Below are 15,190 nucleotides of genomic sequence, written 5' to 3' on the forward strand. Positions count from 1 at the left end.
TCCAAATCAAAGACCTAGGAACTGTAAAGTACTTCCTAGGGATGAAGTTTGCCAGTCCAAAAGTGACATTCTTGTCAACTAAAGGAAGTATATTCTTGATCTACTAAAATAGATAGGTTTATTTGGTTGCAAGGTACCAGAAAGTAAAAACTTCCATTGAGTAGAACCTGAAATTGGATGTTGCAACAAAAAATGAGATAAAGGAAAGAGAAAAGTACTAGAGACTTGTGGGGAGACTCATCTATCTTTCTCACACGTCCTGGCATCCTTTTTGCAGTTAGTATGGTAAGTAAGCTGGTTCATGCATGCTCTTGGACCAGCTCACTTTGATGCAATTTACAGAATCCTACGATATTTGAAAGGTACTCCAGGAAAAGGTATATTGTTTCAAAGACATGACCATCTTAATGTTGAAGTTTACACTCATGTTGATTGCAAGAAGTAGTGCAAAAGCAGAATTTAGAGCCTTATCTCATGGTATTTGTGAGGGTATATGGATAAGAAGATTGTTGGAAGAATTGAGATTCACTCAGACAATGCCCACACGCATTTACTGTGATAACAAGGTATCAATTTCCAGTGCCCACGATCTAGTCCTTCATGATAGGATGAAACATATTGAAGTCGATAAACACTTTATAAAGGAAAAGATCGATGCAGGAGTAATATGCATATCCTACCTTTCGACAACATAACAAATTGCAGATGTGTTAATAACTAATGGCCTTTCAAAGTGGCAATTCAACAAATTGATTGACAAGCTGACAACGACTGATACCTTCAAACCATTTTGAGGGGGAGTGTTGGTTATTTCCTTTCTTGTATTATATTTTATTGTATTGGTTGTATTTTATTTGTCAAAATTATTTTTTCCTTCTCCGTAATGAGTTCTTCTATCTAAGAAAACCCTTCTAGACAAAAAATTATATTATTTTGGCAGGTTCCATTGTGATTTTATTGTACAATTCTAATTTTTTATCAACAGTACAATTCTATTTTCAATAAGAAATGGAAATTTTCAATGTTATGAAATAGAGTGATTAATTAGACTTTACATTTTTGCTAGATAGGTTGGACTGGCACTCTCTTATGCTGCTCCAATCGTTTCTTTGTTGGGAAACTTTTTGACAAGTTTTACTGAAACAGAGAAAGAGATGGTTTCTATGGAAAGAGCTCTTCAGGTATGAATTGAAAATTTTCTATTTTGTACAAATTCAAGAAAATTTATTTAAGTTATTTATGTTTTTATTTACGTCCACTTTTTTAGTATATGGACATTCCTCAAGAAGATTTGCATGGGTGCCGATCCTTAGATTCAAAGTGGCCATATCAAGGAAGAATTGAATTTCAAAATGTTACTTTGAGATACAAACCATCTTTGCCAGCAGCACTTCGTGATATTTCTTTTACAATCTCGGGAGGAGCACAGGTGTGAAACAATTAAGACCGTAGAAAGGATGGATGCTTCCTTGCTGCCTGGTTTATATTCTTACAGTATGACATCATGTTTCGATCATGTTTATTGACATTGTCTCTTCATTTCTAATAGGTAGGAATAATTGGTAGAACAGGTGCTGGAAAATCTAGTATCCTGAATTCCCTATTTCGCCTTACACCAGTATGCGCCGGGCGTATATTGGTGGATGGGATAGATATTGCTGAAGTCCCTGTTAGAGATCTACGCATGCACTTTGCTGTTGTTCCTCAAACTCCATTTTTGTTTGAAGGATCATTAAGGTGCTTAAATGAAATGCTTTCTTCCAAATATTGTTTATGTTATTTCTTCGATTTAATGTAGTCAGGATTCAATTATTCCTATATCAAATAGTTTGTCATGAAGTTTGTGTTTATTTAATCTTCAAACCTGAAATTTTCAAAATTATTTAGTTCAGTTATCTTATATCTCTTACTAATAATACACAGAGAAAATCTGGATCCATTTCACTTATATGACGATCAAAAAATTTTGGAAGTTCTTGAAAGATGTTATATCAGGAGGGAAATTGAAGCAGCTGGAGGATTAGATTTTCATGTAAAGGAATCTGGGTTATCATTTTCTGTTGGGCAACGGCAGCTTCTTTGCCTTGTACGTGCACTTCTTAAGTCCTCTAAGGTGAGGGGGAAAACCTGTGCTATTATTACTACTATTACTACTACTATTACTACTACTATCATCACTGTATGGTAATGATAAAATAAATTTTAACTTTTTTATCATATTCAACTCTATGATCTTTTCTGTTTCATTATTTTTTTTATGTCGTTAATGATAAGTGTTCTAACTTGTATGTATGCGTGTGCGTGCATATATAAGTAGAGAAATTATTGTAAATGACAAAACTGTTGAAAATATTTACAAGTCTATCCAGTGTTTATCATCGATATAATCAGAAATCTTGCTGTATTTTGTAAATTTTTTTGTTCATTTTGCAATATTTGAAAATACCCCAAATAATTATGTCAAACACAAGTATCATTTCCCCAGCTTTATTGATCAGACTAATTGGACTAAAGATAGAATCTATAACCTCTAAAAATTGTTACTTATTGGAACACTTCAAATAAACTAAGAAAATATCCCCTTCAACTTACTTATATTAATACCTCATTTTGGATGGAAACCCCGTTCAGTCTTTTTTTTATTTTTTCTGTGATAATGTTGCCATCCAGTATCATTTTAATATTTATATCCAATTTTCGGTTCTAATACTAAATCCAAAGAACTAGGCTTCGAGCAAAATAGAGCAAAACAGAGTCAATGAAAGACTTTGTAAATTGTAGATTGGAACAAAGCTACAATAAAAATAGATTATTTCCTCTTGCATGTATGCTAATTATTATGGATAAACTTTTCGTTTGTAAATTTATTTGGACACTATAAATTTCCTTGTACAATATTTTATGCCATATAATTTTTCATATGAATGTAATTAGGTTAGGCTGCAACTATTACTAATAAAAATACCAGAAAGGCTGTATTTTTTTTTCCAGTCCTTTTTACTCTTAGTATTATTCTCTTGCTTTGAGCATTAATCTCATTTATTATTATTAATAGAAGGTTTGTTTCCATTCCGAATGAAATGCCAGAAGTGTGTTTCCCTCTTCTATCAACCTCTGTAGATGAGGTGTCAATCTAACTTCTCTCAATGCCTTAGTCAGAATTACTAGATCTTTCAACAAAAACACTATGTACACATCTTTGGAACCTTGTTAGGAAATTGGGTATGTGCTAGGCCCCCTATACTTATTACTTATTATTAAATCGTCAATTCACCCAAAAGCTTAAGCTAGTGGTTGAAGGCAAGTTTAATTATATATCACCAACAGTCCCCCTCACTTGTGGGCTTGAAATATTTGAAAGGCCCAACAAGTGGAAATCAATCAATTTTACCTCACTTGTGGGCTTGAAATATTTGGAAGGCCCAACAAGTGGAAATCGATTTTAATTGGGGTGGAAACGACAATGCAAGGGCTTAAACACAGGACCTCCCTGGACCACCTGCTCTGATACCATATTAAACCACCGATTCATCCAAAAGCTTAAGCTAGTGGTTAAAGGCAAGTTTAATTATATATCACCAACACTTATAGTAGGAAGAATAAAGGGAAAAACAGAATTACACATGGGAACATTGAGAGAGGAAAAAGAGTAGGACCAGCCAGCCTCTGTGGGACCCACTAGTTAGTTAGGATAAATAGAAGACGATGGAGAGAGAGAAAGGATCGAAGATAATTTCTGGAAAGAGGAGGCTGCTTATCCTTGCGAGGGAAGGAAGCAGATGGGTCCAGGTTTTATTGTTTGGTCTTGATTTTTGGTTTATCATATTGTGATTGTCTTTTATGTCTGTTGCACTTCCTTTACGATGATCTGCTGTGATCTGGAACTTTTATAGTATTTTAAATCTTATATTGTGTCTTGTCAAGGAACTTTATATTGTATTTGTTGAGGTAAATCAATATATACAAAGATACATCTGTAGTATCTTTACAGAATGGTAGATTTTAGTTATTTATTTCCTCATTTTTGCTGTTTCACTAGAATTATGGTTTAGTTTCTTGTTCTGAATTTTCCTTTCCTCTAAACCATGATCTATAGCTACCTTCACTATTAGTTCAAGTGCTATAATTTCTTTGAGTTTAAATGTGAGAAATGTAATGGAGTTGCTTTGTGCTTGTGTATGTGGATGCTAAACTGTTAGATGATGCTGACACAAATTTTTTCAGGTGCTATGTTTAGATGAATGCACAGCGAACATTGATACTCAGACAGCAGCATTGCTGCAAAACACCATATCAAACGAATGCAGAGGGATGACAGTGATCACGATTGCCCACCGTATTTCCACAGTTTTAAACATGGATGATATTCTGATTCTTGACTATGGGATCCTGGTAAACAAACTCGTCTGTTAGTATCTCTTAAGGAATTTGCAATTACCTGAAATAATAATTTTGCATGTATATATCTTTGAATGAATATGCATGTCTTTTTGTTTCTAATTGTTACTGGTTGAAATTTTAAATATGCTTAGAACTCATTTGATAATGTTTCCATTTCTTGATTTAGAGAAACTACAAAGGATTCTGTTTTCTTCTTCTTTCTTTTTGTTTATTTATTTATTAATAATTTTTCTTTTTTCAATTTTCATGTATATACCTCATATTTCTTCGAGGAATATAGCAAAATTTCGGACACTATCAGTGATAAATATGAAATTTTGCTATGTTTGAAAATGCCCCTATTTCTTTCTTTCCTTCTACATGCATCTGACCTGTTTCTGTCTCTTCCATAATCCTTTTTTTCTGTTTAATATTTCATTATGCTTTTCTCTTTTTTTCTTTTCCAATTGATTCTTTCTCTTTTCTCTGTTTTTTTAATAACTTTCTCCCTCTTTTTCCCCTTTTTCTACTAACGATCTTTTTGTTATTTAATTCTTAATTATTTTCCTCAATTGTTAACAATTTGTGTCTAGTCTATCTTGTTTGTTAACGATCACAAACAAAAGAATTGATCGGTTTTTTAATCATTTTCTCCCTCTTTTTCCCCTTATTATTAATGATCTGTGTCTAGTAGTCTAGTTTGGTCACAATTCATCGTAGATTTTTTGTGATATTACTACTTTACTGGATATAATGATTTTATATTTATATCAACACATATTATATATTTTTGCATATTATATGTAATAAATTTTATTTCAGTTCAGAAAATGAGAAAAAGTTATCAGTCACATTTTTGTTTCGATTCCATTTTTTAAAACCAAGAAATAGAAATACTTATCAAACATGTTGTCTTTAGTTATTTCACATCTTTTAGTTCTTTCTGTTTTCAATGAAAAAAAAAGAAAAGCAAGAAATGGGAAAACAGGAAATAAGAAACTGAAATAGGAATTTTATCAAATGGTCCTGCCCCCTTAGTTTTAATTACTTATGAAAATGTTTATTTTAATTTGTAATGCAAAAACATTGTAAATTTTTTTTAGCTGAGTGTCTTTCTTCTTCCTGATCAGAGAGAACTTTTTGGCTCGTTACAAATGAACAAAAATGTACTACCTTGTGCGAGTCTTTGAATGATAGAAATATTACCTCCTCAAGAGAAAGGCTTAACTTTTGGCTAACTGTTGGTTTAGTTAAGAATTCCTCCAATTACTGATGACAGGGAGGAGGTTGCAAAGCTTCCCTCAAAGATTATGAAAAAAATTAAAGTAAATGAAAAATATGTACTTTCTGCTACCAAGCATTAATGAGCAGAAAACTGAGGGGGGTTTAGTTTTGGTGCACCTCCAAAAGATTACTTTTCTTTTGAAGAAAAGAACTTATCCTTGGCAAATGTGGAAGAAGATTAACCTAATGGCATGACATGACACTATATATCTACCAAGAATTTGTCTGATCTTGTGGAATGTAATCCACTAGATGACCTTGAACCGAGCTAAACTCAGGACAAGATTTCTTTCCGTGGGCAGTAATTGATGTAGTATGGGAGCTAAACGATGCAATATATCAAAGAGTATCACTCCAAGAATACTCAACAAAGGAATTTATTTGTATGCTAAAGCCTCACAAATACTAGGGATTAACCCCCCAAGTAAATCACTTATCACTAAACAAGCAAACTAAAATCAATTACAGTCTCTGGATTGAATATTGTAAGATGGAGCTTCTTCAACCTTACTTGGCTTACCTTTGGGAGGAAAGCCCAAGTTATACAGTCTCTGGATTTCCGTTCTGGAATTTTTTTGAAAAGATTGGATAGAAGGAGAAATCTCTTTGTCTAGAGGTGGTCTTCTCAGTCTGTGCTCCTCCATTTTAGCTAATATCCCTTTTTATTACGTGACTATTTTCAGAAGACTTAGAAAGGGTTTGGATTGAATTGGAAAGAAAAGTAAGAAAATTCTTTTGGAAAGGCAAGAATGATGGTAAGCTTAAACATCTGGTGAATTTGAAGTAGTTACTTAGCTTTTAGATTGTGGTGGTTTGGAAATTAGCTAGACCAAGTGAAGAAATGATGTTTTTCTAAAATCACCTATTGACCCAAAAGTCTAAACTACTGGGTGAAGGCGAATTTAATATTGGATCATGTAATACTCTCCTTTTCTTGTGTACTTGAAATATGTAGAAGACCGAACAAGTGGAATTCAATTTTTATTGGGAAGAATTATAAAAAAACATCATGGAGGTTTGAGCACAAGTCCACTTATTCTGTTATCATCTTAAATCACTAAATGACCCAAAAAGATTCTGATGGGTAAAGGAAAACTTAATATTAGATCGTCTAAAATTCTCCTTCTCTCGTGTACTTAAAATATGTAGAAGACCAACAAGGAATCAATTTTAATTGGGATGACTATTTTGAAACTTCAACATATTGTAGATTCTTGTTTATCCTTTATACTGGGTTGAGGGGGTCATATCTTGTTTTGGAAAGATGTTTTTTTTTAACGGAGACGAGCCTCTTTATTAATTGTATTGATAAGAGAGACTAATGCTCAAAGTAAAAGAGAATTATACTAAGAACGAAAAGAGCGATCACAAACAAAAGTACACGAATTGAACAACACAAACAACACAAACGAACCCCTGTGCAAAACAGTAGAAACTAAGAACAAAGCAAACTTAAAAATATTTCAACAAGAAGCCCAAAAACAGCAGAAGATTGCAGACTAAAAACTTCAAAATGGATGGGAGGAAAACACCAAGGGAGAGCAAACAGCCATGCAGCTTCAAGTTGAGAATTGTTGAGAAAACATGCCTCCTAAGTAATCCTTAAATCTTGATTGAGTGACTAGAACCAGAATATTTCAGAAAAACTTTAGAGGGCCAAAATAATAGAAGAATCCGTCGAACCTCTCATGATCCACTAAAACAGTCTTAAAAAATAATTGGCTGAAAAAAACAAGATGAAGTCTAAATTCTGTACTAAACCAAAATAATTCCACTTTTCTCAACAATGGGCTTCAAGTGATCTGGAGTTTTACAGTGCTGAGCTTGTGAGGAAAAGAAAGAGGCCTGTTTCTCAGTAATTAAATCCTCCTGTCTGAAACAGGGTATTGGAAAGATGTTTGGATTATATAAACAATCTTTCATCCACATCTTTTTCTATTTTCAGATTGAGTGATAACCAGAATTGGTAAACGGAAAATTGTTAGGAATCGTCTTGTAAATCTTAGAGAAGTGTTCTTAGAGAAATTTAAAAGATGTTGAACTTGCTTTTTTAGCGAGCTTTTGCTTTCTCAACATTTTTCAGTCAAAAGTTTCTCCAGATTCTAAATTTTGATTACTTGTTTCTTAGTGGGTCATCCTTGGTAAAATTTCTTTTTGATAAATTGGTTGGCCATCCTCCTTTGCCTTCATATTTATTTATCTCTCTCTGGAAATCTAAAAGTCCAAGGTAAGTTGATTGGTTAATGTGGATTTTACTTTATGGAGGTGTCAATAGACTCAATACAACAGAATCTCTTCAAAGGAAGCTTCCTTTTGTGGCTTTATTTTCATCCATCTGTCCTGAAGGCCATTATCATTTGTTCTTCAAGTGTTCTTATTCAAGACTTTCCTGGTCCTATTTCTCCTCCATCCCTAATTCCCTCAGCTCGTTAGATGCTTCTTAGCTATTCTAATTATTTGTTGATCAGTTGCTCTCTGGTTTGCTTAATGGTTTACATCCTTACATAGATACCAGCATCTATAGGTAAAAAATGACATTGAACTGTCAGAATGAATCTAAGATAGTAATGATGATTATTAATATAATTAGATTATTCTTAAGAGATATTATTCTGGAGATAATACTTGATATTATTTCTTTAAGTGTATTTCTCTATGGTTATATATAGGCTTGTATCTCTACTAAATAATAATGAAATATAGACTAATTCCATAAAATCAACAATGATAACAGATTTTTTCATTGAACTTTACACAAACAGTACTATGCCATTCACCCTAACCAAATTTTGCTAATGCATGAGAGCTGTAAATTTATTTTACTGGTATCTATATAGGGTTTGATCTTAAAGTTTTAAGGGTCGTTTTAACCTAAAATTGAATCCAGGCCCACATCACCAGAAAAATAATTGGAAATTCCATTTAAATGCAAAAAAAAAAAAAAAAAAAACGAGTCTGGACATGTTAATTATTAGCGTGAAAAGCATAGTTTTCGAAGTTGATTGTTTCCTGTCTTACAGATAGATGTTTGCTGATAACCATCAAGAAAATAATGTACTTCACTGATTAATTGTCTACAGAAGATAGTTAATATTTGAGGTTATTAACTGGGTTTCAAGATTTTACTCATTTGTAACTAATCATTTTCCTTCTTTCTGACAGGTGGAACAAGGAAACCCCCAGGATCTCCTGGAAAACGAATCCTCCAAATTTTCAAACTTTGTCAATGCATCTAAGATGTGACCAGCAAGTTCTGCTTTATATATGCCTGGATCATGCTTTTCTGAACGTCAAAGGAGCACTCCTTCCAACTATTCGTCTTAATTTGACCATGCATTTTATTCATCAACATGCTGCCCATTATTAAATACGATCTAGTCATCTGAGAGCTTAATATATTCCGAATTTGGTGCTTTTGTCATCAATATCTTATTTTATTCCTCACTTCGCATATCAAGTATTGAAGTTTTTTCAACGTGTTTGCTAGCTTACCATATTAAATATGCAACTTTTTCTGTTAATGATTCTTAGTCAGAGTTTCATCTTCTGTAACCTGGAACTTTCTTTGCCAGCTTCAGTTGCAGCAGAAGTTTACTTCTAGCAAAATGTTTCAAGTTTTCAAAATTTTTCAAACTATGTTTTTACCAATATTACGAGTTTTCAATTCCAATAAGAGTGCACTATCACAATGTTGTGAAATAAACTTATCTGCTATGGTCTAATGGTGAAGCAGGAGTTATTGTCTAACCCATCACTGAACTTCAGTAATTTGGTAGGTTATAATATAGTAAAAAATCGCTAAAGATAAAACTTCTGTTTAACATTTTTACCATGAAAAATAAAACAATTATGCTAGAACCCCATGTTCAATATCACTTAATTTATCCTGATTAAGAGCAAACAAGATTAAAACCCACTAATTTAAGATATAGAATTTACATGTTGATATTTTCTGATGCTTTATTTCTTTTAGAAGATACTTTTTGTTGTACTGAGACAAAAATATTTATCAGCATAACTTGAACACGGTTTTGCGTCATGATTTCACTCCTTTTTGTTTCTTGGATTTCTTATAGTTGGTTATTAACTTAAATCGATTTGATTGAACCGTTGGTGTGGGGGTCTATGTGCAAAGGCGGTCCTACTTCTCTGAGGTTCGAAGGCAGAAGGCAGTGACATTTGTAAGGTAAAGAATTAATATTAGATCTAAAATCATTATTGGATTCTATGCTATTTGTTGTTATTTGTTCATTTAAATTAGTTTTTACGTTATGATGGCAGTAGATCGGGTATGAGATATTGTTCCCTAAGTACATATATGTAACTGGATTTTGTGTATTTTGTGGAGGGGACCAACCGCACTCTGATTCCTATTATTTGCATGATTATAGCAGTCAATTAGTCGAGGATGCCTGTACTATAAAGCCTATTCTCTAGACTGTTATAAGCTTCTGATTCTGTCACTTTTTTCTGATGAGTCCGGCGGATGGTCCATTTTTTGATTCGTCTGACTGGATAATTGCCACTTGCCAATTCCCCCTCTTTTAGTTGAGTTAATCAGCTTAGTGGGTCTTGAACCACCTTTTCAAATTGTTCTATGTGGGAGCACTTAGAAGTGTAAAGGGTGATCGATTCTATTGCAAGAACCCTGAGAAATTAATACTTTTTAAATAGAGCTTAGCTACTTGGTGACTCATTGCAAATCTGATATACCAATTAAAGAGAGTGGATCCTCATTATAAAATATTAATACGAGTGACTGTTTACTTTTCCGAATTTAGATGGCGTCTCCAGATTTATGTATGTTATCCAAGATGAAACTGTAAGTGTCACCTCAGACATCGATGAGTTACATTTTATATAAACTCTACATGTAGCCATTAGAAAATTCTCGAATATATTTTATATTTTCAATGAAATTGTTGAAACATCGGTTCTTTTTCTTTCCTCTCTCTTGGTTTGTGAGAGACATCATTGGAGGGGACATCTCTTTGGATGTTCTAGTTGGAATAATTAGGGATGCCTTTCTAAATATGGTGCCCCTTAGATTGCTCGCTCCTTTTGATAGATGGGAAATGGGGCCAATAATGTTCTAAAGAATATGTTTTCGTTGTATTACTTATGTGAGAAGATATGCGTGCATATACTTTAAGAAGTGTAGTGAACGGATTAAATGACTAAATTATTTTAGCCAAATAGCTTAGGATTTTGGATTAGCGTGGTTTAGCATAGTATCAAATAAGGAAATTATATTTTGTTTTTTTTCTTTTCATACTAATAATTTACATGTTATCAACATGTGCTCAGCTCAATTGACACTTGTATGTACCTAAAGACAAGAGGTCTCGGGTTCATATCTCTCATCCTCAAGTTGTTCAGAATGCCTTTTAGAAAAGAAATAATTTACACGTTAGTTCTCACCTTAACAAATTAGTACCCGAGTCCAGCAAAAGAAATGTTGAGAATAGATTAAATAATTAAATTTACCTTATCCCATGATGCTTGGGAGTAACGGTGACTTAATTTACGTGATTCATGAGTCGCCTTTTTTTACCCTCACTCTGGTACAATTTGTATTTCACGTACAATAGAGAATTGATCTGTCAACCCTTACCGCCGGAAGTTTTCTCCTTTTTTTTTTCTATTCCCTCTTTTTTTAAGTTGAAGCATTTTCTTATTTTTTGCCAGATAGGTTTGGTTTGAAGCTCGAAGTTTTTTCAAGGTCCTAATTATGCATCTTTTTAATGTAAAATTTAGAAACAAGAAAAAGGATTAAAACGGAAGGAAAAATAACATAAATTGGAAAAGAAAAATCAATAATAAGAGAAGTCACTTGGGTCTAGAAGTTGAGTCCTCGCAGTCGATTAAGTTAGAAAGAAGAATGGGGTTAGTGTACTGGTTTTTTTTTTTTTACTTTCAAGAGATTGTGGATTAAGTGACTTGAGTCTTGAGGATAATGGGCTAACTAGACAAATAGCATTTTTCAAACTTTCATTTCGGAAAATGGCAAGATGTACTTAGATCAGGAGAAATAGCTAAACTAATTTGAGTTCAATTAATTACTGACTAGATTACAAAAATACCTCGAATGGTATCTACAATTAATTTATTCCAAAAATAAAGTGGTTAGTATCAACACAGTTTATATGTTTTTTGGGTTGATGTAAGGGGAACTCAATAAAAGAATCTCTGCAGGATATTTTAAGACTCATAACTAAAGTGGTTAATACCAACACAATCCATATGTTGTGGATTTGAGAAGTTTGTCCCTAGCTCTTTCACGATGGTTTGAGAGTGATCACTTGGGAAGAATTAGTACAGATTAATTTGGAATGGGCAGGCCAGAGATAGTATCGGTCAAACCCTACACAGTGGAACGAACCAACCTTCAACCACTTCAATGCCTCCATTTGGGTTACAAGCTCACACTATCGAGCTCGGCAATTAGAACAGATTAATTAACTATGAGTCAGTTTTAAGTTGAGCCCTTCTTCTTTGCGTCATCAACAAAATCTTCAATTTAAATTGATTATCAAGTAACCTATTGTTGGAGTGGAGAAGACAAAGTTGTCTTTTGAGAAATTCAACAAACATTAAAAGGAAAAAGTAAAAAAATGATGAAAATTGAAAATTTGGATAAAGTAAGGTTTGAGATTAAAGATTTGATACAATTCTAAAATTTGGAAAAAGATTACATTGGTTTTCTTTGAAAAAAAATCAGAACTTGTAAGGGAGATTATATAGGAGAAAATCAATATTTATGCTAAAAAATCTGCATATGACAAAATTAGTACAGATTAATTGAGGGCACTTTGGGGTTAATCAAAATCCAAGATACGTGGAATGAAGCATGTTTGTTATTTTTCTTATAAAACTTCATGTTTATTATTCTCTCAAATGATAGTTTAATTACTACTATATATTTAAATATAAATAAAAAAGAGTAAAAACGTAAAAGAACTTTTGAAAAGGGCTGAAGAGTTAATTTTAATGTTCTTAAAATGCCTCTTAAACGGGCTGCCAATAATGGCTTTTGTTTCAACTTTTTTTTCATATAGTGTGTCCTAGAATTGCATCTATACAGTTCGAAATTTTAGAAAACGACAATAAAATAATAGATAAACCAATTGGCGAATCGGAACGTGTCGATGTCTAACTTAGACACTTGTCTCTTTTTAAGAGTGTCTGCCCTTTTTTTAAAAAACGGAGACAAACTTTTTTATTAATAATAAGAACTCAATGTACAAGAGAATTATACAAGAAGCTAAATAAAGAAGTCTAAACAAGCGAAAAAAAATAGAATCATAAGGTGCACTCGAACATCTCAACTAGGTTGACACCCCCTTAACACCAAAACATCGTACCCAGCTAAAACTAGTTTATTACAACAATGAAAACAAAGTCCAACCTATTACAATGAGAGGTGAATCCAGCCAATACAACAAATTTAAAAAATAATTGGAAACTAGAAAAGAAAAAAGGTCAGAAAACAGATGAGCCTTATTAATACAACTAAGATACTACTGAGAAAATAAAAAGAAAGCATAGAAAAAAGCTCCATGGAAGTCCAGACAGGGAACACCTCATCAGAAGTAGAAAAAAGTTCCATGGAAGTCCAGATAGGGAACACCTCATCAGAAGTAGTCCTCAGAAACTGACTGAGATAGAAAAACTGTCCAATTGAGAAAAAGGTCTTGAGTGAAGTAATTTGTAAAATTCTTGTTTAGAGAGCACCAAACTGCTGCATTACATTGCATTGAATTGAAAATTTTTAAACTTGATCTTTTCTTGTCTTGAAAGATCAGTTGATTATGTTCAAATCACAATTCTGCTAAAAAAGCTTTGAATAGATTTAACCAAATCAGCCAAGGCTTATAAGGAAGAGGTGGACCCTCCAATAGCTGAAGCATCGAGGAGCTAAGGGAGGCATCAAATACCTAAGCAATATCAAAGATGGAGAAGAAACTATTCCAACAAACTATTACAGTCTATCCACAAAGTTGCAAAGCCATTTTACTGTAGGGTGAGGCTGAATAAAAGGTGACTCATCTAGATCTTTTCAAATAAATTCATTATATATGTGGCAGTATGATGTAATTGACAATAAAGGCTTCTCATGCCATGTACCTCTATCGAGACAGACTTCTTAAAATTAGGGTTCCAGAAAGCTTGTCTTGATATATGAAACTTTAAGTTCTCCACTTGTATTATATCTGGTCATTACAAGCTAGCATGCAACCTTTTCTTATTGTTGATTTATTTCTTTAGTCTACTGTTTCTCCTTGGTGTATTTAAAACTCTTAAGATGCAGGTTTGTCAACAATGATCCAATCTTATCCAAAATGCATGCTTAAAATTTTTGACTCGATCAGGTTATGAGGATCTTATATGAAAATATTCTAACTCAGTATTAATATACTGTTCTATGTGTTATTTCTCAATAAAGGGGGGAAATCTAAAGAATGGTACAGGAAGAAGAAACTGAAAGAGGGTACAATAATCCGTAACTTATGGTAGGAGTAATTGAGGTTTCTACTTTCTGGTGTCAGTAGATAGAGAATCTTGTTATATTTGTGAGTGTTGTCAGAGATAGAGAAGTTTGTTTAATTAAAAACCTAAAGGGTTAACCTAATAAAAGACTGCACACATTGTAGTCATAAATAATTCACAAGTATTTAAGTGTCATGTCACTTTTATATTAATGTTCCTAATATAACTGGCTCAAATTATCATCATATCTATTTTGTAGTACAAGTACGTATTAGTGTGTTATAATCTGAGGTCGCTATTTGTACTGTCACATGTTTAATGGGTATTTTGTGGATTTAAAATTTTAAAACTACCCGTTCATCTTAACCATTCAAGTTTAAGGCAGCGTTTCTGAAGTCACCATTTGTTTTAATGGAAGCACCTAATTCAAGTTTATCTTGAGATATCAGAATTTAGACATAAATAGTTGTTTGACATTTGCCATTACAACACGTTGCACAATCATACTTATCCGTTGTGGCTAAAACACTATAAATGCGTCAAACATGAATTACTCCAGTCTTAAACATGATTTTGGATGTTGGAACTTTCTTATTAGGTATGTCTATGCTCGCAAACCGTTATATTTCTGGTTTCAGATGACTGGATGTGACGGAGTAGACTTTTGTCCATCTACAAGTATGATATTACTTTAAATGATATTCATGTGATTAAATATCAGTGGCAATGTCATGGAATTACTATAAAATTATCTAGCATCCACCTACTTTAATTTTACGACAGCTAAATGCTTATAGGAGAAGAGAGATGGTCTTGTAGCATCCATCTTTCTATGATGGCTCGTAGTGTTATTGGAGATAGGTGGAGTCTGTTCAGTAACAGATGAGGAAAAGGGGAGCTGGGAGGGAAAAAGGTTCGAAAGAATGGTTCGAAAGAGATCTTGAGTGCATGGACCAACTGTATCTTGTTACTATTCTTTTTCTTTATCTTTAAAAGAATTAATCTTATTCAACGGCCTCCTCCAGCCATCATATTT

At 33.0% G+C, this 15,190-nt stretch overlaps 1 protein-coding gene across 8 annotated transcripts in view; it reads left to right on the top strand.

The window, feature by feature from the left end:
• LOC101211576 (ABC transporter C family member 13) overlaps positions 1 to 9,288 on the top strand; it is a 52,720-nt gene extending 43,432 nt beyond the window's left edge. For 6 of the 8 annotated variants that reach the window (XM_031881841.1, XM_011653512.2, XM_031881840.1 and 3 more), the window contains 6 exons: positions 1,071 to 1,181; positions 1,268 to 1,429; positions 1,550 to 1,737; positions 1,924 to 2,113; positions 4,225 to 4,392; positions 8,827 to 9,288. In XM_031881841.1, the coding sequence (XP_031737701.1) occupies positions 1,071 to 1,181; positions 1,268 to 1,429; positions 1,550 to 1,737; positions 1,924 to 2,113; positions 4,225 to 4,392; positions 8,827 to 8,907 (900 nt within the window). In that variant the 3' untranslated portion in view covers positions 8,908 to 9,288. Of the gene's footprint in view, positions 1 to 1,066; positions 1,182 to 1,267; positions 1,430 to 1,549; positions 1,738 to 1,923; positions 2,114 to 4,224; positions 4,393 to 8,826 lie in introns of those variants that run through there. The other 2 variants (XR_004214896.1, XM_031881844.1) reach the window with 2 other exon arrangements.
• The last annotated feature ends 5,902 nt before the right edge of the window (positions 9,289 to 15,190 follow it).

The sequence above is a fragment of the Cucumis sativus genome, chromosome 3 (genome assembly GCF_000004075.3).
Source record: "Cucumis sativus cultivar 9930 chromosome 3, Cucumber_9930_V3, whole genome shotgun sequence".
NCBI classification, from domain to species: domain Eukaryota; kingdom Viridiplantae; phylum Streptophyta; class Magnoliopsida; order Cucurbitales; family Cucurbitaceae; genus Cucumis; species Cucumis sativus.